General features: G+C 35.5%; 1 protein-coding gene across 16 annotated transcripts in view; it reads left to right on the forward strand.

Annotated features, from left to right (window-relative positions):
- Positions 1–23,273, forward strand: part of mbnl2 (muscleblind-like splicing regulator 2) — a 91,338-nt gene that overhangs the window by 53,308 nt on the left and 14,757 nt on the right. For 11 of the 16 annotated variants that reach the window (XM_088603889.1, XM_088603899.1, XM_088603925.1 and 8 more), the window contains 5 exons: positions 4,006–4,170; positions 6,962–7,162; positions 16,863–17,117; positions 22,453–22,506; positions 22,983–23,136. In XM_088603889.1, the coding sequence (XP_088460015.1) occupies positions 4,006–4,170; positions 6,962–7,162; positions 16,863–17,117; positions 22,453–22,506; positions 22,983–23,136 (829 nt within the window). The remainder of the gene's footprint in view (positions 1–4,005; positions 4,171–6,961; positions 7,163–16,862; positions 17,118–22,452; positions 22,507–22,982; positions 23,137–23,273) is intronic. The other 5 variants (XM_088603970.1, XM_088603955.1, XM_088603996.1 and 2 more) reach the window with 1 other exon arrangement.

Here is a 23,273-nt window from a genome sequence, read left to right on the forward strand (position 1 = left end):
ATGCCTCAAAGGAGAGTAATTTGAGAAACTCTATTTTTTGCATTTTCACTTCTTGCTAAGAAAGAATGGGTGCCCATTTCCCATTTCTCCAGAACATTGGTTTTCATTTATAATTTAAATAATTTCCTTTGTACTGTGAATGTCATTTTCAATCAAATTGATTCATAATGCATCATTGTTCTGTAGAACAAATGGAGCAGTAAAAGGCTTTTCAACTTTTTTGAAAATCATTCATAAGCAAATTTAAACTTTTACAAGCAGCATGGGATTTGTAAACACAGAAAGCAAAGCATGGATCTGTGTATTGATTTATTTAAGGATGCCTTGACTTTCAAATAAAAAAAGTCAGATAAGAGTAATTTTTATATTCCACCTGTAATGGTTCTGTGGCTCTTGTGTCAATTAATGAGCCCTGTAAGTCAAATATTGTACTTTACAACATATTTTCCTATTTTAGTCATCTAGTGTGCTGTGTGCAATCTCAATAAGTTTTCTAAATGTGCAAGAAAGCTTGCACTAGAAAATATTAAGCAATTCTATGTTATTTTCATTTTGTCAAAATATGCTCAGACAGCAGGTCATCTGAAAATATTGATCTGTTGCAACAACATGCTATAATTGTTTCTCTGGGTTTTTAATTTTTATTTGCATTTTTCCTTTCTGTTAAAATAGTGAGCACTATATCCATATTGCAAACGTTGCCTCTCCACCTGACTATGTTAAGGACAATTCCTTTCTAAATTTTAGAACACAGGAAGTCACAGACTTTTACTTTCTCAAGTAATGCAGACACCTCTGACTCGTGTCTTGTGTTCATATGGGATTTTGTCTTCTACCCAAAATAAATAGTATTTTTCTTTAAAATAAAATTTTATGTGGGGAGGAGAGGGACTAAAACTGTACAAACGATGTTATTTAACTAGAAAATGTAAATAAGAACAGCAGAATCTGCTCATACTATGTCTGATGATGTGGATTCTTAGATTTAATATTCTTGAAACCGGCATACCTCTTCCCACAACAAGAGCTATAACTGCATCAGCAAATACTATGTTGACCGCCCCCATGTTGTACCCGATCTTAGAACATTACTAATTTTGCTCATTTTTCACTAATTTATTAAATTCTTATATATCACACTTATGAACAGTTAATAAATTAATAATAAACAGTACAAAACCCTAGTTCAGAGAACGTTGAGACTCCTGTGTTGTCACAGTAGTGCAGTTAAGAGTATAAGAGGTGATTGAGACATAGAGAGTAGGGAGGAGAAACTTCATTGTAGTCAGACGAAGACAGCCTGTAATGTTTGTTTAATGAAATGTAACAGGCTATAGCAGATTTGAAGGGGTAAAGTCTTAAATTACTATATTGTTCTTCTGTGTTCTATTGTTTAGAATTTTTATTTTTAATACACATTAATGTATAGTCTTTATGTACAGTACATGTGAAAAGTCACTTAATTTACTTGTAACTATTCTACTTCTTAGATATTGTTTATACAAGTATTAATTGTATCCTCTTGTCTACTGTCCACACAACATTGCCTGCTGAACTAAATAACATGCATCAGAAGCTTGTGATTATCTTCAAAGCAGCTTTTCATACTGCCCATAGAAGCTAGTTTTTGTTTTATTTCCTGGTCACTTCTATTATTGTGCAAGTTTTGTAGCTCCGCCCAAATCAAACCTCTCTGATGGTGAACAGCAGTTGTCCCAAGCTGGATTTCAGATTGTAGTCTATTCTCGGAACTGAATTCATGTTAATGTATGACAGCTGAAATGGGGATGACCACTAATGTCTTCTCCATGTGCCATTTGCAGAATTGTGTTCATATTTATTTCAGGAAAAACAGAACAATTTATTTATCAATATTTTTGGAGGAGACAAATATGTCTCTTAAATACTCCTTAAGTTTCAGAGAGTAGATAAGGTCTAATACAGAAACAGCTATTTCTCAAAACCCCTGTTTGGAATGGCACTCTCATTTTTAGCATTATACTGTATATTGTTACAGATTAAAATCAAGACCTTTGTCAGACAAGATATTACTAGTATATGAATATGTGATGTTTTTGATAATGTAATTGTTAATCGAGTAAAGAAAGCTTCAGCATTTTTTTAGATCCAATGCTGAACATATCATCATATAATAAAGCGTTCTGCACTTCTGATTGCTGCCTGTATTCATTATGAAAAATTCATGAAGTGTAAAAATTATAGAACATTTTTGGATGAATGCAATAAAGCCATAATACATTTTTAAATACAGTTGTCAATACTGAACCCAATGCGATGTTATTTAATGCACCCAAAATATATATACAATTCATACCTATATTCAGTCATGTAAGCCCTTTACCTTTGAGAATACTGAACTCTGTACACAACTGTCACAGCAACATTAAATAATTCACAATACAGACTTGTTGACATGTACATGTGACACTATGCCTCTGTTCATTCATTCCTTAAATTCTGGCTGCTGTCAGACTGAATGACAAATGACAGTGAGACTGTTACCTAGACATTAGTGTAATATTAGATAATTGTGCATTAGATGATTGCACAAGATCTTTCTGAAACATGATGAGCACACTTGAAATTGTGTGATTTTTGCAGTCTTTGAAATATAATCTATGGTGGCAGCATATCCTGGAGAGTGTGAAAAGAATGTGCACTGTTGTCTTTGTTATCTTTCAAAGCATTATCTTTTCTGTTGGAAAAAAAAGGCATTGGTCCAAAAATGATTGGGAATATATGGTATAGACTCTTCCGATCCACAGGGTGTATTGCCCAAAATAATTGAGGAAGAAGTAACCAGAAATTCGAATTCTAGTCCTAATGCATAGCTTGAGAATGTCGTGGTTTTCTTCTTTTTAAAGTGGGCCTTCATGGAATTAGGCAAAAATCAAAAAAGACTTTCCTAAAGCAATCTGTTGATACTGGTAAAACAAAACTTTTTTTGTTCAGAAATAATACCATGGGTATCACCTCATTAAAAGAATAAATTAGTAAATGGTTATGCAGGGGAATCAGAACATTATCATGAAATGTTGTCAGGGCTTATTTTGTAGTCTTTAGTTTCCTAAGCAATGTATTTATACAAAAATGTTTTTTGAGGGAAAATGCTGCTTTAGTTCATTTATAGTAAGGGTTAAGTGACAGGTATTTTCTTAGAACATAATTGGATTATCTATCACAGTATAATATAGATTATACTGAGAATTGTGTGATCCAGGTTTGAAAAGCATTTTCTTTGTAAAGAGAAGGTCATACCATTCTGTATTGGATTAGCATGCAGGGCATAAAACTAATTGGCACAGGATTTGTGTTTCAAGGAGATCATGACCCAGGTAGGGTTCAGATTTCTGCCTGAATTATCTGTGTCAGAAGGGTGTCTCACAGGGTGTGAAAATAGTTTTTCTGCTCAGCACTGTAACCTTCACAGCAATTCCAAACTCTGTTTTGACGTGGATTTTGTTTTCTCAGAGTTAAATACTAGCATTTTTTTTCTCGTTTCACAGCAGTCCTAGAAAAAAATGGATCTACAGATACTGGAAGAACTTTGTATATTTCTAGATTAATTCTAAATTATTGTTATTTATTAACCATTACTTTTATTAGTTTATTTAGTTTTAAATATTTAGTTTTTTTGTACGAAAGCATAGTGTTTGATTAATTTTCGATAAACTAACATGGTAATTAAAAATGAGTACCATTTTTAGTATATAATTAATTTGAAAATTTTGATTTAATGATATTTATAAATTTGCCAGCCTGGAAATACAGAGTGTGTTGGACCCTACGAGGCAATGTAATCTGACTGCTTAAATGTCGAGATCTTTATTTTACGAAGTTCAGTATTTTGCGATACTAAAATTCAATTTTCCTATTAGCATTTTGCACAACCAAAGCTCCTGCTTTCTTCGTAAAATGAAAACAACGAAAAACTGCCTTAAACGTAAATTCGTTTTCTAATCATCTCTTTTGTTCTTGTCCCAGGGCCGATGTACAAGAGAAAACTGCAAATACCTTCATCCACCAGCACATTTAAAAACCCAGCTAGAAATAAACGGACGCAACAACCTCATCCAGCAGAAGACCGCCGCTGCAATGTTGGCTCAGCAGATGCAGTTCATGATACCAGGCACAGCCATGCAGCCAGTTGTAAGTCATTGTGTTCTGTGTCTGTATTGATCCCTAGTGCTTGTGGGGCAAAGGTTTGACATCAGTAGTGTCTTTCACCGTCACACAAACTGTGTACTGTGGTCAGGAACCTGCGTCATAAACGTATCACAGAAGTCTAAATTAACAAGAAACCCATCATAAAAAGAGCCATTCTGCACAGCAGGAGTGCTGCCTCCAGCCGACGTTCTTCAAGAGAGCTTGTCTCGGGGGTAAAACTTTTCTGATAACTCTGTTTAGAATCTGCCTGGATTTCTGGCTCCTCGCAACGTGGATGAAAAGATTAGAATTGTGTTTCTGTCTGAAAACATGCTTATCTTTCTCAAAGTACCTAAGCTGGGTCTGCAATCTGGGTTGATTTGGGAATGCAGCAAGAGGCTTCTGCTGCCCCCAACTTTCCTGGACAAGCACCAGAGTCTAGAATCAGCAGGAATTCAAGGAGAATCCTGGTCTTTTGCAATGGGATATTAATGAACTAAAATTGCAATATACAGTATGTGAGATGTGTGCTTTAAGCTCAGAAAATGTGTTTTCAATAATGTGTTTACATTTGGTGACTTTGTTAAGAACTGCTGCTGTTATAAATGTACTCAGAAGAAAATGCTTATTGATACGTGCTTAAACTATAGTGGTTGCAATAGTTGAAGCTGCAGCTGGTTTGAGGTCCTGAAATGGCAGTTGTTCAGATTTGGTTTCAGTTTTTCAAAACCATGTGGAACTCACTATAAAAAGATGTTCAGGAAGCTTTACTTGTGTTCAATAAAGCAGATTACTGTGGGATTTTTGAACATTTATAATTTAAAATCAGCAATGGTAAAAAAAACTGGTAAGTAATCACAGACCTCAAACAGGCACACAATTTAATTCTCCTTCAGAATTCCACTTTTTTTTAAGTTTTAATTACTACTTATGGAAACATTTGTCCTCAAGTGATCTTGCATTCAAATACTGCCATTTTCCTTAATGAAAGTATTTGGGATATTAAATATTTAAAATGAATTTTACACAAATATCTCGCATGAATTATCAAGCATTAAACATTTTTTCTTATTATTAATGCCCTGAACTCATTTACTGTATGTAGTTACTTTATTAAATTGCAGTTAATTTTCCAGTTTACTTAAGAATACTTTATTTAATAAAATGTATTACTTATCAGAATCCCCCAGTGATTTCATACAAATTGATTTTTGTCCAACAAAAATTGAAATCTGCAAAGCAATTTTAATTTTAGATTTCTTGAGATGTATTTATTTGAGATTCATTTGGATTTCAACAAGAAACATCAGAAGAATAACAAGATACATAGGAAACATTGCAACACATTTAACAGGTCCCCATCACTCCCCAGACCCCACTACAGGCAGTCCTCACCAATCTTTCATTTATTCCAGCGGCAGCTTTGCTTCAGATCCTCAGAATGACATCACCAGCCTTATTTACTCTGCTTCTGCATCACCATGTCCCTGAAGTATGACAATTATTGTCGTATAGGCAGGCTATGAGGAGGGAGTCAGCACTGTGCTCTCACGTTCTTTGCTGCAGTCAAACCAGCGAGGTTCTGTTGATTTTAAATGATTTCTAAATATAAACACGTGCCTATCATTTCAGAGATTCTAAGTCTCTTGCTGTTCATGAAAGGACCAGTCTGATTACAGAGCTGTTTAAAAACCGTACTTTTCGACAACAACAGAGTACTAATTTGTACATCAATAGATGGACTGCAGTAAAGAGTTGTTGTTTTTTTTCTTTTTAACAGGCCATTATATGAAGGCCTCATTCTGTAACATGGTTTGGTTCTGACAGGAAGTACAAATATGTACAGCCTCTGAAATAACAGGCACAAGCTGACATTTAGAAATCATTTAAAATTGCCCCCCAGAATGCAATTTTTCTAAAATGATTTCTTTGTATTCAATCATCTGTGGATGCTGAGGGGTAATTAAAAGTATTTAATATTATATTGTGTTAGTATTATAGTATTATGCATACTTTTATTGTGTATAGATCCCTGTATGTTAGAGGGAGTCTAGGGACCTTCATAGGCATCCAGTATAAATCCTAAAGTTCAGTAAAGTCCCTTGCTTTATTTTAAATTAAATAAAACAACCAAAATGAAACACTTGCTAAACATATCCATCTGACCCCTGTCAAACCTTCTGGTTTGCTATACCCTAGTGACAAAATCTGACCCTTATGTACACCACACCCTGTGTTTAACCTCTTGTGAAAATGCATATATTGTCAAAACATTACGCCATTTACTATTAGTGTGCACAGTGCAGGCAAAAATAAACCAAAACCAGTCTTTTTTTATTGTTGTGGTGGCCTCTAGTGGCAAACCAACTGTCACTAAATTCTTCCGACTGCCGCAATTGCTGCTGTAGGTATTTTCTGAACTCTTTAACAAGTCTATTAAAAGTACTGTTGCTACAGTGTGATTGCATTTCTAGAAGTGGCTTCTTCTATTATCCAGCTTTCGTCTGTGTGGGTGTGTGGTGGGCGGTGGACCACCAATATATTAGTTTGCATGCTTTTTCCTTACAAATTAAATTAGTGAATTCATTATGATAGGACGGACTGTGTGTTGCCTTTGTTACAGTCATGTAATATCAATTATATTTATACTTTTGTTGACAAATATATTGGTAAATTCAGGCATATTCTTAAGATTAAAAAATGCATTACAGAATGTAAGTTATGAATTATGGCCTGAAATTTTTTTCCTTGAAACATGTTTTAATGACATCAACATTCTCCCTCTTGTCCACAGCCCACATTTCCCGTAACCCAAGGTTTAGGAACAAACCCTGGTATTAGCTACGCTCCTTATCTCACCCCTGTGACACCAGGCGTGGGCTTAGTTCCTACAGAAATGCTGCCCAGTACACCGGTCATTGTTCCAGGAAGCCCACCTGTCACAGTGCAAGGCTCTGCCTCCACTCAGAAACTACTGAGGACAGACAAGCTAGAGGTAACTGAACAGCCTGGGAAATATGGAAAATAAACTTGCAAACACATGCCGACGGCAATAAGTGGTACCTTTATGCAAATACGTGCCTAACATATATTGAAGAGTAAAAGAAAAGAAAGCTATTTTCAGTTTGATTGTGTACCCAGACTGAAGCTTGGAAGAGATCTGTGTACTTTGGTGCACAGGGTAAACAAAATAAGCACATGCATTTCATGCTAAGTTTTGCCTGTTTTGAGTAAATTAAACTTTTCCGAAGAGAGTTGTGTCCTGAAGCACACAGTGCAGATAAAGCTGACGTGTCTTTGAACAAGTTCTTTTTATACTGATTGCTCAAATACACCCTCTGTGAAAGACTTTAACTAGCTAATATTATATATGAAAATGGTTTGTATGATCTCTAATTTACCTTGGTAGGCAAATAGTAGAAGTCTGTTTTTGTAGATCTCATGGCGTCAGAAACATGTAAATCTAAGGCATTTGTAAGCATAAAAATAAGGGACCTGAAGGTTGTACTATATAAAATTAGTCAAGAAAGGTTTGATCCTGCTTTACATTTATGTTTTGTATTTACTGCATTATTATTCTGAATATGTCTAATTCACTTGATAATTAAATATTTTATTTAAATTAAGATGTGAGGGAAAACAAATTATGATTAACAAACCCATTAAGATTATATGCAACTTATGTGGCTCACTTTGCTTTCATTCAATGAATACATCTAGACTTCACAAAATGCCTGAATGGCTGCATAAATTGGCTTACACTTGTTTAAGATGTACATTTTATTTTATAATCACATAATTTTCAGCATAAAGGATTATGAGCTACTGATTTGTGCTTTAAATTGGAATTTGTCTGAAATTGTTTTCAATACTACTTAATTTTAATTTTATTTTAATGTTAAATCCTTACTTTTAAAATGCAGAAGCTTCTGATCTAACAGACCTGTAAAATATCAACTTTGCACAAACATAACTTAGTGGTGTAAAGCAAAAGCATTCAGTTAGCATAACACATCAACATGATGCAATTACTTAATATAACATAAATGATAGAAATTACAGCAATATATAAATATAGGGTCTAAAAGAACAGTCTTGAGGAGGGCTTAGAAGGTGGTCAGCGAAAGTGCACCTGATCTATCTAGGTATCCGGGTCCACTACAGGGATACAAGACAAGGAAAGGCACAGCACAAGGGACAGGATCGTAAGGTGAATTAACAACAAAATGACCAGCAGAAGTAGAGTGGACAGGACTGTAGGGGGTGTAAAAATGAACAGATGTACAGTAGGATAGGTTCCAGGATCCTAAACTGTATACTGGCAGAGATAGATGGGGTGTGAAGAAAAGGCAGAAAAAGATCTTGTTCAAGAGAACATATGGTGAGCATGTCTGGAAAACCTTCTGCTTAGTGTAGGAAAGGCAGGGATCAAAGATTCCTGGCAGTGGAGGAGAAGGTGATAAAGTCAAGTCAAATAGATTTTGAGAGGTCAGAGAACAGGAGAAGGGTATAGATTAGGTCAAAATTATTTATTTTTACAGATGCAGCCATTCAAAATGCGCGGTAAAAACCCGCGGTACGGTAACCTACCCACAAGCCACCGCGGGGCACCGGAGCATACCGCAGGGCAAGTGATTGGCTGGCCAAAATGACCGACAGGGGCACTCGTGGTGCATTGGTTGGTAGTGCAAAGATTTAATCATTTAATGTCTTTACTGTGCACATTTTAATCCGCTTAGTTTTGAATATTTATATGGATTTTACCACTAAAGGGAAATTTTAGTAGCTGAGCATAAAAAGAAGAGGAGCATAACGCATCTGAAGGTCATAAACGATATTAATTTAAAACATTACTGTATGTATGTAAACTGTACTGTGTATGGCTGGTCTTGGTAGTTTAAAGAAAAAATACACACCAGTCTTCCATTTCTCCCTAAACATTTTAAGCATGAAAGTTTTATGAAACGGTACCCAAATATGCGATTGCTGTATAGAATGAATTTTAATTAAAAAAAAATATTTAACACGAACATTAAGCTGTTTACATCTTCCGCCTGAGAACAGTCACCCGTTGCTACCCAACGCAGAATGGTGATTGGCTGACACCATCTGACACCCCTCTGATTGGAGAAAAAAGACGTGCTGGTTTGCTATACCAGGAAGAGGATTTCTTTCAATTCTAAACGTGTATTTTAAAAGTTTAAGAAATAAAAACCTTACAGCGTACACAGATTTCTAAACTGATCAGGATCGTTATCTTTGTCTTATGCATAATAATGTTCACCGCTCTGTCCAGCAAATTAGTAATAAACTTTATTTTATATAGCTTTTTAAACGAATAAGTAATTAGATTGCTCATAAACCTAATCACTTGCTTTTTCTTTTTATTTAGGCTCAGATTTCAACTATAGATCGTATTATTAATAACCATAATAACAACCAACCAACAAAAACAACCATATAAACATAATACCAACCAAAAACATAGATAACAACCACAATACAAAATCAAATAATCAAACCATTTTACACTCGCAAGTCCTCCAATTATCATAATCCCGCCCCTTATGCAAAACCAAACCTTCCTCCCATCCCAGTTTATCCTGTTTATCATAAACAAAATCCACCTCAATTTTCAACATAAAGCATTACACAAAATCAATACCTCAACACTCCATACTCAACAACGATAATTCACAAACAGCCAGAACATGTAACTACACATTCCCAAACATACCTACTTTCCATAGCCCCGCCCCTTATGCAAAACCTACATCCCTCCCCTGTTCTCTCTCTCCCCTGGCGGTTGTAATTGTTTTTATTTTCAAATAAATTTTAGCAAAGTCATGTATTTTAAAAATCTTAAGATTTTTCTATTTATGTCTTTATTTAGTGGTTTCATTAGTGACAAAGGCTAAACTTTCTTGGAAAAATGTCTTTTATGTAAACTATGTTTGCTATTAATTCATTCAGGGCTAAAATATGTTCATTGTCTTCTAATGAAAGAAGGGTTCCTTTCGCCGTAGTCGGGAGCCTAGCCTTTAACTAGTAAGTACTGTATTTACTGGGTTTTTGAGGGGGGGGGGGGGTGTCTTTCGCTGGAAATCTCGCCTCCTACTTTGAAAATACCCGTGAAACCGGTTCAATTCGTCACAGCCAGCACTCCTGCAGAGAGTTGGGTTGTACTTGCAGTGTATACAGTACACGCGTTATGCTCTTCGTTAATGTCTGTGAAGTTTTATTTAATCTCTGAGCCATACTGATTTTTCTGGAAGCCAGTTTCCGCCAGGGAGTAAAAAAAAAAACACACTATGGTATTCTCTCCAATGCAGTGCAGTTAAAAACATACCTCTGATGCTGCTCCTAAATGAATATCGTTTATGACCATCAGAAGCTTTATGCTCCTTTTCTTTTTTCCAGTGGATTGAACAGGGAGAGGCATTTCATGATGTACTTTTCACTGATGAAACAACAGTGGCTCGGGAACAGTTTTCAACCAAGTCGTTTTATAAAAAGGGGAGATATGTACACGTTACTGAAGCTAAAAGTTTAGCCTTTGTCGCTAATGTAAACACTAAATAAAGACATATAGAAATCCCTACGTTACAGACTGTATATGGCTGGTATTGGTAGTTTAAAGAAAAAATACACACCAGTATTCCACTTTCTCCCTAAACATTTTTAGGATCAGAGTCTTACATGTGGTTATTTCGAAAACGTTTGTACGTGCTCCTTCTTACCATGTTACTGTTTACCGTTACTGACCATATTAAGTTTAAGTACGCTGGGCAAACGTTCCGAGGTCAAATTCTTCCAGCACGGGGGTACCTTTAAAGCGGAGACGACGGCACCGAAATTTTTTGGCGCGCCTTCTGTTTAAAGCCCTGGCCAAATATGAAGACAGTACGTACAGTTATAATTCAAACGGAATTAAAAACTACACATCCCAGTAACCATGGTGGTGCTTGTGATCATTGCGTTTAACCAACGAAACAGGGCGAAAAATCAGTCACATGACTTTGGGGCAGAGTTTCGAAAGCTTAACCTATCAGCAACAAAGCGAAATTTACACGATAGGCTACCTCAAACTGTCAGTTACACGACTGTGTATGTCGTTTAAGCCACTCCTATTTGGCATTTTAGTTATGGAGGCGAGAAGACGCCCCCCCCCCCCCCCTCTGGGTGCCTGATTTGCCGCCATCTTTAACCGCTTCGTGTCCAAATCGCAGTAGCTACGCGTACGAAATAAAGTTCATCCCAGCTACAAAACATATATATTTTTGTGGTAAGAGGGAGCAAAACATCAGTATTTACTGCTATTAATTAGTGTATGATTTATAGTTGAAATCTGAGCCTAAAAATAAAGTTAAAATCTTGACAAAGCAATGTAGGAAATACAGAGAAAATAAATCCTTTCTGACATCTAAAATCAGTTTCGATCAAGGTCTCTAAAACGAACAAGAAAAAGAGGATTTTCGGAGGGCAATTACGCTGTATTTATATAGAATAAGTGATTTATGAGCAATCTAATTTCTTGTTCGTTTAAAACAGTGAAATGTCAGCTGCAAAAGATCGCACCAGAAACAGCACTCTCTCTGCCTGTCATAGACGTTCAGGAAAGGCTGAATGAAGTCATGGTGATCAATAATAACAGTTGTAGGACAAGAAACAAAAGATAGTGAAAACTTAAGATTTTTAAGGCTAAAACTCAAATTCATTCTACAAATTAAGGCAAATGAAAATTCAGGACGTTAAAGTGCTAGAGGTGTAAAAAAATACAAAAATGCACATGAGCAAAACGTTTTAGAAATGGAGCAAACAGAATAAAAGCCATGCCTATAGTGCAGAAGAGGGATGCAGGAACACTTGCTTAGATATACAAAAAAATCACAAAAAGGTCTATGTTACAAAAGAACATGTAAACATGTACATCAATTTCCCTTCGCGATCAATAGTCTTATCTATAAACATGAAACAGAGTGAGGAATCAGAAATTAGCATGCATAAAAAACAGCAATTCTGTCAGTGAGCCCTAAATGAATTAATAGCAACTATGGTTTCATGGAGGGCTTCTCAGATAGTTGGGCATTTAGGTAAACTGCCAGGTGAAAGGACTTGTAAACATATTTTGTTAAAGCAAGTCAGTTTTTTCCGCAACACATAAAAGACATTTTTCCAAGAAAGTTTAGCGTTTGTCACTAATGAAACCACTAAATAAAGACATAAATATAGAAATCTTAAGATTTGTTTTATTTAATGTTGGTAGCAGGATGAACTGTCAGGTTGAGCTAAGTGTATATTTTGTCACAGGGTTGCTGCAAGATGTTAACAGTGAAAAGGGTATTTAGAAATGAGTTATTTCAAGATGAAAATTTTCAGAATAATTGCAAATCTAGCAGGATAGAGAAAGCACAGAAAACTGGCAGTTAGATTGATCAGATTAGTATGAAAAGTCATTTAGCAAAGGGAATGAGAAGAGTGACAAACTAGTATACTTTAGATCTTTTTTTCTGAACCAGGGAAAATCTGATCATGTTTCCCTATAACAATAATAAAAAACTTTATTTTATATATTACCATTAAAGGTGGCATCTTAAAGCAATATGGTAGATGTAAAAACAGATAAAAGGACCACAGATTACAAAGTAAATACATATAAGAAAGACAAGCAGTTAGAGGTGCGACCAAAATTAGAAAATGAAGCAGATACAGACACTAAGTCTTCTGAAAAGAAAGGTTCTGAGGTTAGATTTAAATGCACTCAGGGTACGTGACTGATATCACTGGGAATACAAATTGAGAGCTCTGGGGTGCAGCTGGAGAAGACCCTGTCACCCACAGAATGTAGATGTTCTTGAGGACAGCTAGAAGACCAGAGTCAGACAGACAAAGGTGGGGGAGTAGACGGATAATAAGCCATATACTGTAGGTACAGAATGAGGATGAGGAATTTGAAGTTGACTCGAAACCTGATAGGTAACCAGTGCAAGGACTTGAAAACAGGTGTAATGCATCCCTGATAGGATTCTCGCTGTCATATTCTGAACATATTGAAGATTGCTCAGTGTGGATTTAATTTCCCCAGTGAACAGGATGTGCATTTATTAATTCTAGGAAAAAAAAGCCTTTCTTAATTTCTCTAGTTCTTAGTTTCTCTAGTTCCCTTTAAAATAAACTATTATCCCACAATGCAGAGTATTAAATGGCCAGTATTTACACATGATATTTGTGATTTAAAGAAATGAACACAAGCAGCTTTTGGGGATTTAAGTGTTGGCTGAGTTATTGCAGGATAAAAGACTAGAGATGTTGGTAAGAAAAAGATAATTTTGGGAAAGCTAAGGAATACACTGATAACAAGAACACTTCCTAATGGGGTTAGGCATACTTTTGATGAAGATGATGAAGTTAACAGACTATATGTTTACATAGATACTGAAATGAGGATTGTATTTTAGATTTTGTGCAGTTACTAGTATTGAACTTTGTGTTGGATGCACATGAATTGAAGGAATGGGCAAACATAGCTGATGCGGATCCACAGAGCCAGCATATTAAGATGTTTATAATTAGAGGTAATTTGTTTAAATAACTAGGTATGGATACTGATGTGCAAGAGAGGTGGAAAGGCCAGCACTATAAAATATTTTATTCTCAGTGAGATGCTGCCATTTCATAGTGGGTTTCTAACACTGTGTATAGTCCATCTATTTCTAATCTCTTTATCCAGTACTGAGGATTTGGAGCCTATCCCAGTAAGCAACGGACACAAGGCAGAATACACCCTGGACATAGCGCCAGTCCATCACAGGACAGACAGACACAAACACACACACACCAGGGCCAGTTTTCCCATAAACCAATTAACTTACCAGTATGTTTTGGAGTGTGAGAGGGAGTCATATCACACATACGGAGAAAAACCATGTAACCCAGAGAGAACATGCAAACCCCACACACACAGGATGGCAGGAATTGAATCTAGGACCCCAGTGCTCCAAGATAGCAATGCTAACCACTTTGCCACCATTATAAATGGATGGATATCTTAGTTATCTTTCTAGTTCACAGGTTTGCATGCATAATTTAATTTTGAAAGGCGCTGAGACATCAGGTACTACTGTTGTATTTATGAAAAAGAAACAAAACAAAAAACATGCTAACAACTGTGCCATCCTACTCCTTAGTTAATACATTTTATTATTCATAAACAGTTAACATTGTTAGCAAAATATTTTGAATTATATTTAACCCTATTTTTTCTTTAGTTTTGTATTTAACTTATTATATGATAGTCAGACTTAATGTATATTTGAACAATGAAAATATATTTTTACAAGATTTTACATTAAGCACTTAAAATTAATATGGTTAATAATAGTAAACTGTAACATGCTGTAACAAGATCGGTTAAACTGCTAAGAAAATCCTTTCAGAGAAAATGTTTCAGGTGTGAAGAACAAACCTGTTCCCACACACCCTGCCCCCACTACCATTAGAATATACACAAACATTTTAGCGTTTCATTCTGAGCAGAAGACCCTCACACCTGAAGAGTGCTGGCTGTGACGAATTAAACCGGTTTTACAGGTTTCAATCACAGATTGGGAATCAGTAAAGTAACACACAGCGCCACTGGATTTGATAATACTGTACCTAACCAAAATCCGCAATATGGAAACAGAACCTGTGTAATTGTTGATAGATGATGTACTCGTAACATTTTTTCAAGACGAACTACAACATTTAAAAAATGACTTGTATGTACTTGATATCTCTAATCAATCCACGGGTTCCAGCACAAAACGAAACTAAAACGCATACCGTTTCGCGCTTCTTATTAGTTGCTCAAAAGTAATTTGACCGTATGAAATGCATAATATAAACCTAGAAACATATACGTGAGCAGTACTTAAGCACTGTAGTATCGGTGTTAAGACATACCTCTCAAATACTGTAAATCAAGTTAAAAATATCTCAAGACCGATTCTGGTCGTAATGAAACCATGTTTCGTGTATGTTTTCTTTTTCATCTTGAAATAACTCATTTCTAAATACCTTTTTCACTGTTAACATCTTGTTAACGATTCCATATTATATTCCCTTTAAATCAAATTCTAAAAGTATGCTTGTTGACTCCGGTATCACGTTAGTTAAAGACTTCGAAGCTTACAATGTTTAGGGAGAAATGGAATACTGGTGTGTATTTTTTTCTTTTCATGATAGGTGTCGCATTTTAAATCATTTTCGTAGTTAGAAATTATGAAACGCCCTGTTAAAAGCAAGGAAGTTTTTATGCCCGTTGAAGTAAAACGAAATGCCTGACAAAGTATGGCTTGGACAGATTCCAAGTGCTTGTACAAATGTGCTAAAGAAATTATACTTTGAGTATACAGCTTGTCCAAAGTCATCCATTATTAATACAATTAGTAATATCTTCAGTAAAGGCTTTGATGCATAAATATTTCTGATAAAGTTAGGTTGTGTACTTTTGTCCAACTGAGCAATCTTGCTTTCATAAAATATACCAACATTTTAATGACTGATGATTAACATGCTGTAATACACAGTTCAAAATTAAAGGCTCAAATGCTGTACATGAGAGGTTAAGCTCCCCCTGGCGGTTTTACAAGGCGACGCCGGATAGTTAGTCACGTGACACACGTGAACCGCGTGATACCCCGGTGGGCGTGTCGCGGTATGCCGCGAAATACCTCACCCATTTTGAATGGCTGCATCTGTAGGTGACGTTAAGACATTCAGGAGAAGGTGACTGATAGGCAAGTTAGATATCTGCAAAGACCTATCAGTTATAAAATGGGAAATAAAGAAAACTCTCAGCACCTCAGGCATAAAAGTGGCTATGGTAAGAAATAGGAGACTGAATATTTAGAGACAAAAAAAAGGGTCCTTGTACTTATCCATGTGGAACACCTGTTTAATGAGGATGAGATGGAAAAAGAGACACACATGGCAATGTCTGGAAGGAGCCAACCAAGAACAGTGCCTGAAATACCAATACAAGAGAGTGGATAAGAGGATGGTGTGGTCAACAGTGTCAAAAGCTGCTGAGAGGCAAAGGGGATATAAAATAGTGGAGAGACATGCAGAACATAGAGTGAAAGTACAGAATCTTTCTGGAGAGTAAACTGGATGGAAATCAGACTGAAAATGGTCAAGCAAGGAGTGGTCAGCAGTGGTCAATGTGATGTAAATGCTCAGCTGTTTAATAAAGGCTTGATCAAGAGATATAGAGAAACATTTATAATTCCAGGGATATCTCGATAGTACTGTAGGTTTCTTGAGGACTGGAATTATGCCAGGCTTATAAATTATAAATTATAAAGTAGATCTTGGAGCAGAAGAAAGGCGGAGCCACTTGGAGAGGATGAGTTTTTAGAGGACTGAGAGAGTAGAAAGTAGAAAAGGAAAAGCGAGATTACAATGACTATCATCCAGTTATAATGGACAGAAGCTTACTGATCTGTTAATTCATTTTTCTGCACACATTTAATAAACATTTAATGTTCTATATTGTGTCAGAACATTTATGGTATTTTTTAATATTTGATCTCCTGGGAAAGTGACTGCTTATTTTTACGCTGATTTATTATTACCTACCTGATTATGTTTTTGTATTTGTGTGTCTGCTTGTGCTCGTTTGTGTTTGTTCTGTGCTTATGGTGTATGTCTAGGTCTGCCGGGAGTTTCAGCGTGGAAACTGTGCGAGAGGGGAGACCGACTGTCGCTTCGCTCACCCCAGCGACAGCGCCATGATTGACACCAGTGACAATACCGTAACGGTGTGCATGGATTACATCAAGAGCCGCTGCTCAAGAGAGAAGTGCAAATACTTCCACCCTCCTGCACACCTACAGGCCAAAATCAAAGCTGCGCAGCACCAAGCCAACCAGGCTGCAGTGGCAGCACAAGCAGCAGCGGCAGCCATGGTAAGCCCCAGCACATCCGCAAGGACATTAGCAAGGCAGGGTCGCGTGGCTCACGGGCCATATAGCAGTACTGGAGTGATAAATGGAAGAGTGGTGCACAGTTGTCTAGAATATGGCTCAGCCTGTGCCTCAGACTATATCAGATTTAAAAAACAGAGTAATGCTTTGTTTGAATGTTGCTGCATAATCCCTTTATAACTGCTACACTAGACATTCTAATCACAAGCATAATACTCTACAGGGAAATATGACAATGACACAACTTGTGCATAAGAGATCATGACATTGATTTTATCATCATTTGTAGCTCTTGGTACTTGATGCGATGCTACAGTAGATGTCATTACCTCTTATGCACATCATGTCATTTGCACATGTTTCTATAAAGCATTATAGAATTGATTATAACCTGTTGTGTAGCAGTTATGAAGGGATTATGAAGCCATTATGCTGCAACATTCATATAAAGTCTTACCAAAAACAGGATAATAAAGCAGAGTGTTCTGCTGCAATAATTCTTTCGGGTAGAGGCGGATGGAGTCTGAATTCCAATACAGTAAACCCTCGGTTTGACAGACTAATGGGGGGAAGTGGTTTCTTTTAGCCCCAAAACACACTATTTTATGAAAAAATTGACATAAACTTTCTGGATTTGACAACTTATTTTTTGGACAGTTGCAATCAACAAAGTCAGTGAAAATGGTTCATATACAGTAAAAGCCCTTTTATTTCATGTTTTGTAAATAAAATGTACTTACAATGTGTTTAATAAACTGTAAAATTCACTAAAGCATATCAAACACAAACATCATAAGCAATAGACCTACCCCTATAGTGCATCGTTTCCTGAATATATAATTCCTGAATTTTAAACTTGCATAGTATTTACAGTATTTTTACCCTTTTTTACGTTTGTATTTTACAGAGATTTATTTACATATTGTAATTATTGTTATCATTTTAGTTTATTTTTAAATGATCATTTTTTGTTCTGTAACACACGCAAGACACAAACAACACCCATCGTAAGCAATATGTTATTGCAAGGAAAATCTGCTGTTTCTAATTTTACAGATAAAATTCCCCCTTAGCAGATTTTGTCTGTTAAATCCAATAAATAGAGGGTTTACTGTTTTTAAAAAGACTAGACCACTTGAACAAAGCAATAAATGATCCACTTTTGCTTGATTTTTCTATGGAGTTATAACCAAAATTACTGATTGTTTGGACAAACTGACAAACTTTAAACATCACCCTGCTTACAAAAATATTACAAGTGTTTTTAAATTTACATGTACATACAGTAGACCTGTTCAGTAGAAGTTCAGTCATCCAACAAAGAATGTTGTTGTTTTGTTGGTGTTGTATTATTTTAAACAGTTTTTGTAGATACTCTAAGGAGAGCAATGTGGAGCACTGTTTTTTACTTACACAGCATTAATGCCCCTTTTATTAATTTTAAAGGGAAGTTCCCTCCAAATTATTTTTTGGCGGGGTGGTTTAATATAAAATGTTATATTTCAACAGTTCACTGCACTTTAAAAGAATTCAGGTGGTTCAAGCTCATTCATAGATATTCAATTTAAAAATATATAAAGTAATAAATGGATAATGGTATATTTTAGTTTCTCATGGTAACAACTTATTTATTTAGAATATTTTTCATCCTGAATTATGTATATAATTTGTTTTGGTGCCCAAGTTTACTTAAGAGTAATATTCTGTTTTTATAAACACACTGTAAATAAGGAAAACATTATTTTCTTAATTCCTGAAAATGCATTATACTGGTAGTTCATCTACATGTACATCCAAGTCCAGATAAAAGCAAAGCTATGAGCAATTGTTAAATTTTAGCTGGTTAGCCCAGCTTTACAAGAAATATTTCTTAATAAAGTCTAGTGAGTAATTATTTGGGAAACTTAAAAATTAAAAAGGGTGTTTGGTTTGTATCTCCACCTTAAGTAACCCATTGGAGCTGATTGTATTTCTAGCCACTTTTGTAATGGCTTGTTTAAGATTTCAGTCTTCATCATTTGGTGTTTTTCTCCTAAATTCCATGATCCTGGTACGGTGTGCCTGATTTCTGTTCATTAGCACCACAGCTGATCATTGTTTTAATATAGAAGAGACTTTCAAACAAGGTGTGTGTTCTGTTCTCTCTGTGCAACGCTCCGTATTGCAACTGGTATCTTCGACCACTTGCGTGCTGCATTTTTGCTTCTTTTTCACCTGTTTTGCTGCACTTATTGCCTTTCAAGTATCGGTGGCACATGTTCGGTGGCAAGATTTTTCGTTACAAAACATTTAGCATTAAAAAAACATAAGTAGTTGTTGGGTGCATTATCCCATTCCTGACTGGGCTGCCTCATAGCACTAATAGTGTGGTTGTTGCTTAACACAACAATGTGTAATTGGAACACTGGAGACTAGAGCCAATATCCAGTCCAGATTGATCTAATGCAAGAATGTCCACCCAGTCCTGGTCCTGGAGCCCAGCTTCTCTACACACTTTCTAACAGCAGTTAGAACATGCAGAGCTGGGAGAAGCTGTTCAATTATTTCAGTTAAGCCAATAATGAGCTGATTTATTTTGTTAAAAAGTGCCATACAGTACTGACCCTCCAGGACCAGAATTGGACCATCCCTGATGCCTGTCCCTTGTGTGTATTGTGTAAAGAAATGTACAGAGATAACAAGGGACTTTTGCAATATACTTGAAAGTAAAAGTCTTTTTTACACATTTTTAGGCCACAGTCTTGAATTTAATATAAAGATGCACCAGATTTTATATTATTTCTTACTCACAAACATCTCTACACAGCTACTGTAAATTATTTTCAGTAAGAGCCAGAGGGAAACCCAAATTGAAGTAAACCAAAACCCTCAGACCTATTTGGTGGGATTTACACTTTGTTTAGATCTACACTTAAAAACTGTTATGGTTTGCAATACATTGCAGGAAAAATCTTTGTGTTTTTACTTTAACAAGACATGTGTTTCAAACAGTTTTGAACACTATTTCCAGAACTCTGTATTCTGTGAGATGTGACTAAGACTACTGTCCTCTGCATTGTTGCACTGCTGCTTCTCGTTTTGTTTTTTTTGCAGCTTTTGTTGTATTGCTTTGTTATTTGTAGTGTGTATGTTGTCTGCTCTTCTGTCTGTCTTCAGTGTTTTATATTATCCTGGCTTGCCTGAGGTGCACTCAGTTCCCAAGCTTGATTAGCTTAGCATAATAAGCTTTTTGAAGCAATAATGCTTTATAATTTGAACTCTCCATTTTTATTAGCTCAGAATTATTACTCACATCTCTCTCCTGTTTCATCATTGTATTTCCATTTGTGTAAGCAAGAAGTCCTTTTGCATGGCCATTTCTGTGTTTTAAAAGTGGAGGGTTATCTTTGACATTGTGTCTTTCTTTCAAAACTGCACAAGGTATATAATTTGCAGTTTGCCTTTAACAAGATGTACCTACAGGTGACAAAAATTACCCTCTATTCATTTTTTATTCCATGTGTTGTCACTATTATTTTGTCTTTGTTTTGCATATCATTAAAGCATGATGTTAAAAGGAGAGAACTCTATAAAGCTATACAGATACTCTCTTAAATGATCATGCTAGGAAGCAGGCAGCAGAGATACAGGTCATGGGCACATACAGTACATGTTTCTGAATAAAGCAGTGTTTTGGATAATAAAGGTCAAGGAATCTGATGAAACTAGAAAAGTTATGATTTAATGTACTTGTAAGCTTCTTTCAAAATTCAGGGCTGTATTTTTTTGACAGTTTTCATTTTAAGATACTTTTATTTATCAATAAAATACAAGATCAGTATAGGAACAAGAATGAAAATATTACACTGTACAAGCAAGAAAAACAGAGCTCCACATTCTTATGAGAAATACGTGTTTGGTTAAGCAAAGGCAGGATTTAGTACTTGTTGATCACAATTTTCAGCGATGAAGCACTATCTCAGTCAGTTAAGCAATTATTCAGAAATACTTGTTGTCCTTCAAATTGCAGGGAACTATAAAATGTGAAGTCTGAATCTCAGATATATGAAATATGCTTAAAATGTCCATCTAATGAAAGTTAGCCTACATTTTACATGACAGAATTTAAACAAACTAAATTAAAACATGGTTTGTATCATAACTTTGGGAAGATGTCAATAGTTTTTAATTCAGCATTTCTTCTAAGGAATGTGTATACATTTCCAGTGTAACTGATGAATGACTGGGCCGAATACCTTTTCTTTTGCCCTTTCAGCCATGATGATTCACTTGCAGAGCAGTCTGGCTTACAAATATCTAAAATTGACCCTCCTGAAAACAATAGATGAAAAGTACCTGTTAAGATTCTATGAGCTGAGGACATTCAGCTGGAACCTCCATTGTTTTATATGCAGTGGATGCTGATCTTGACCTTACTTCTTAACTCATAGTGACATCAATGTTTGCCCCGTAATCAGAAGTGTGTTAAAGAAGCAACATGACCTCTGCTCTATTTGTCTCATTACTTATGGCATGACATAACATAAGAGTACATTGTTAACTAATAAAACTTAAAAACCAATATTTGAACAATAAAGTAGTTTAAATCCTAATTATGGTCCAATTATTATTGTTTGTTAGAAGCCCAGTAATCAATTCCGTTCAGTCGATGGAAACCAAGTAGTCTCCTGTCAACAGATGGTGCATCCATTGTTATTCAAAAGGTTAAAGGTTGAAACATGACAGTAGTTTTTCCACAGGATTTCACTTTCTAATTTTCATTGCAGGTCACATCTTCTACATAATATTTAGGGACCACTATGTAGTTTTATGATGAATAAAGATGTCCTTCAATTTGTGTATAAATTATAACAGTCCACATATTTGAGTCCTCGTATTCTGACAAACAATATGATAAAATATAATGTAAATCAGTTGCATTATGAGTGTATCTGGTATTGATAACTAGTACAAAGGCATACATGATTAAGTAACAGTTTAAGAAAAACTTAATTTATTAATTACAGTACTGTGAATTATATATCTTTGAAATTTCTTACGCTTTTAACAAAGGTATCTTAGATGCTTTTTGCTTCCGTACTAATTCAGAACGTAGCAATATGTTTCCTTGAAACAATTTTTTTTGTTTATGTGCATGCCTATTGTTTTGTATGTGGTATACTGCATTCAGATTATTTTGTTTTTTTTTTCCTTCTCACCTATCCACAATGCAATGCTGTCCCCATGATGCACCTCTGCTTGCTGTTTACCTGTATGTTAATACGCTTGAATCCCATTGGCCCACTGCCATCATGTGCTCGCTGCCTGCTATTTAAAGACTCAGTCGACTGCCAAAGCAATGAAGCGACCCCTCGAGGCAACTGTAGATCTGGTACTTTGACCTTTCACCTTTTGCTTTGCATGTAGCTTTTTAAATGTACTGTAGCAACTCACAGAATTTAATTTGGCTTTTTTTTAAAGCAATAAGTCTCATCCAGTATTTGTGTATGGAATCATCTACCATCAGTTATTATAAACTAGAGTAATTAACTTCAGCATAACTCTCAGATGCCAGAAGAATTCTCTGTGTTGCTTTATGTTAAAAAAAAAATAATCATAATACTGCACTTCAGAGAGCAAGATTTTAGAATGAATGTGATTTAGGTTTCAGTTAATTATAACTAAGTAATTTGTTAAGAATCGAATATTCTATTGTTGTGCAAATAAAATTACTATACCATTGTGATTTTTTTTGTAATTTTGTAAAGTTTCAATAAAAACAAAATTATTTTGCAAATGTCAGACTTGACTGATTGTTACAGTAATTGTATTACATTGTTCTGTTAATGTTACATTCTGATTTAACAGGCTTTCCCACCTGGAGTCCTGCAGCCCCTACCAAAGAGACCAGCACTTGAAAAAAGCAATGGTACCAGCACAGTCTTTAACCCCAGTGTTTTGCACTACCAACAGGCTCTTGCCAATGCACAGTTACAGCAGCCTACAGCATTCATTCCCACAGGTACGCTTGGTTGTTATTTCAATTAATTGAAACCCCTTAAGATGAACAACTTCTGTCAAATTTCATTTTTAAAAATCTGTTTTTGTTGTTGTTGTTAAAGATGTTTTCAGAAGCATGAGGGTGCAAATTATTTTCTT

Source organism: Lepisosteus platostomus, chromosome 2 (genome assembly GCF_059453375.1).
Source record: "Lepisosteus platostomus isolate fLepPlt1 chromosome 2, fLepPlt1.hap1, whole genome shotgun sequence".
Classification (NCBI taxonomy): domain Eukaryota; kingdom Metazoa; phylum Chordata; class Actinopteri; order Semionotiformes; family Lepisosteidae; genus Lepisosteus; species Lepisosteus platostomus.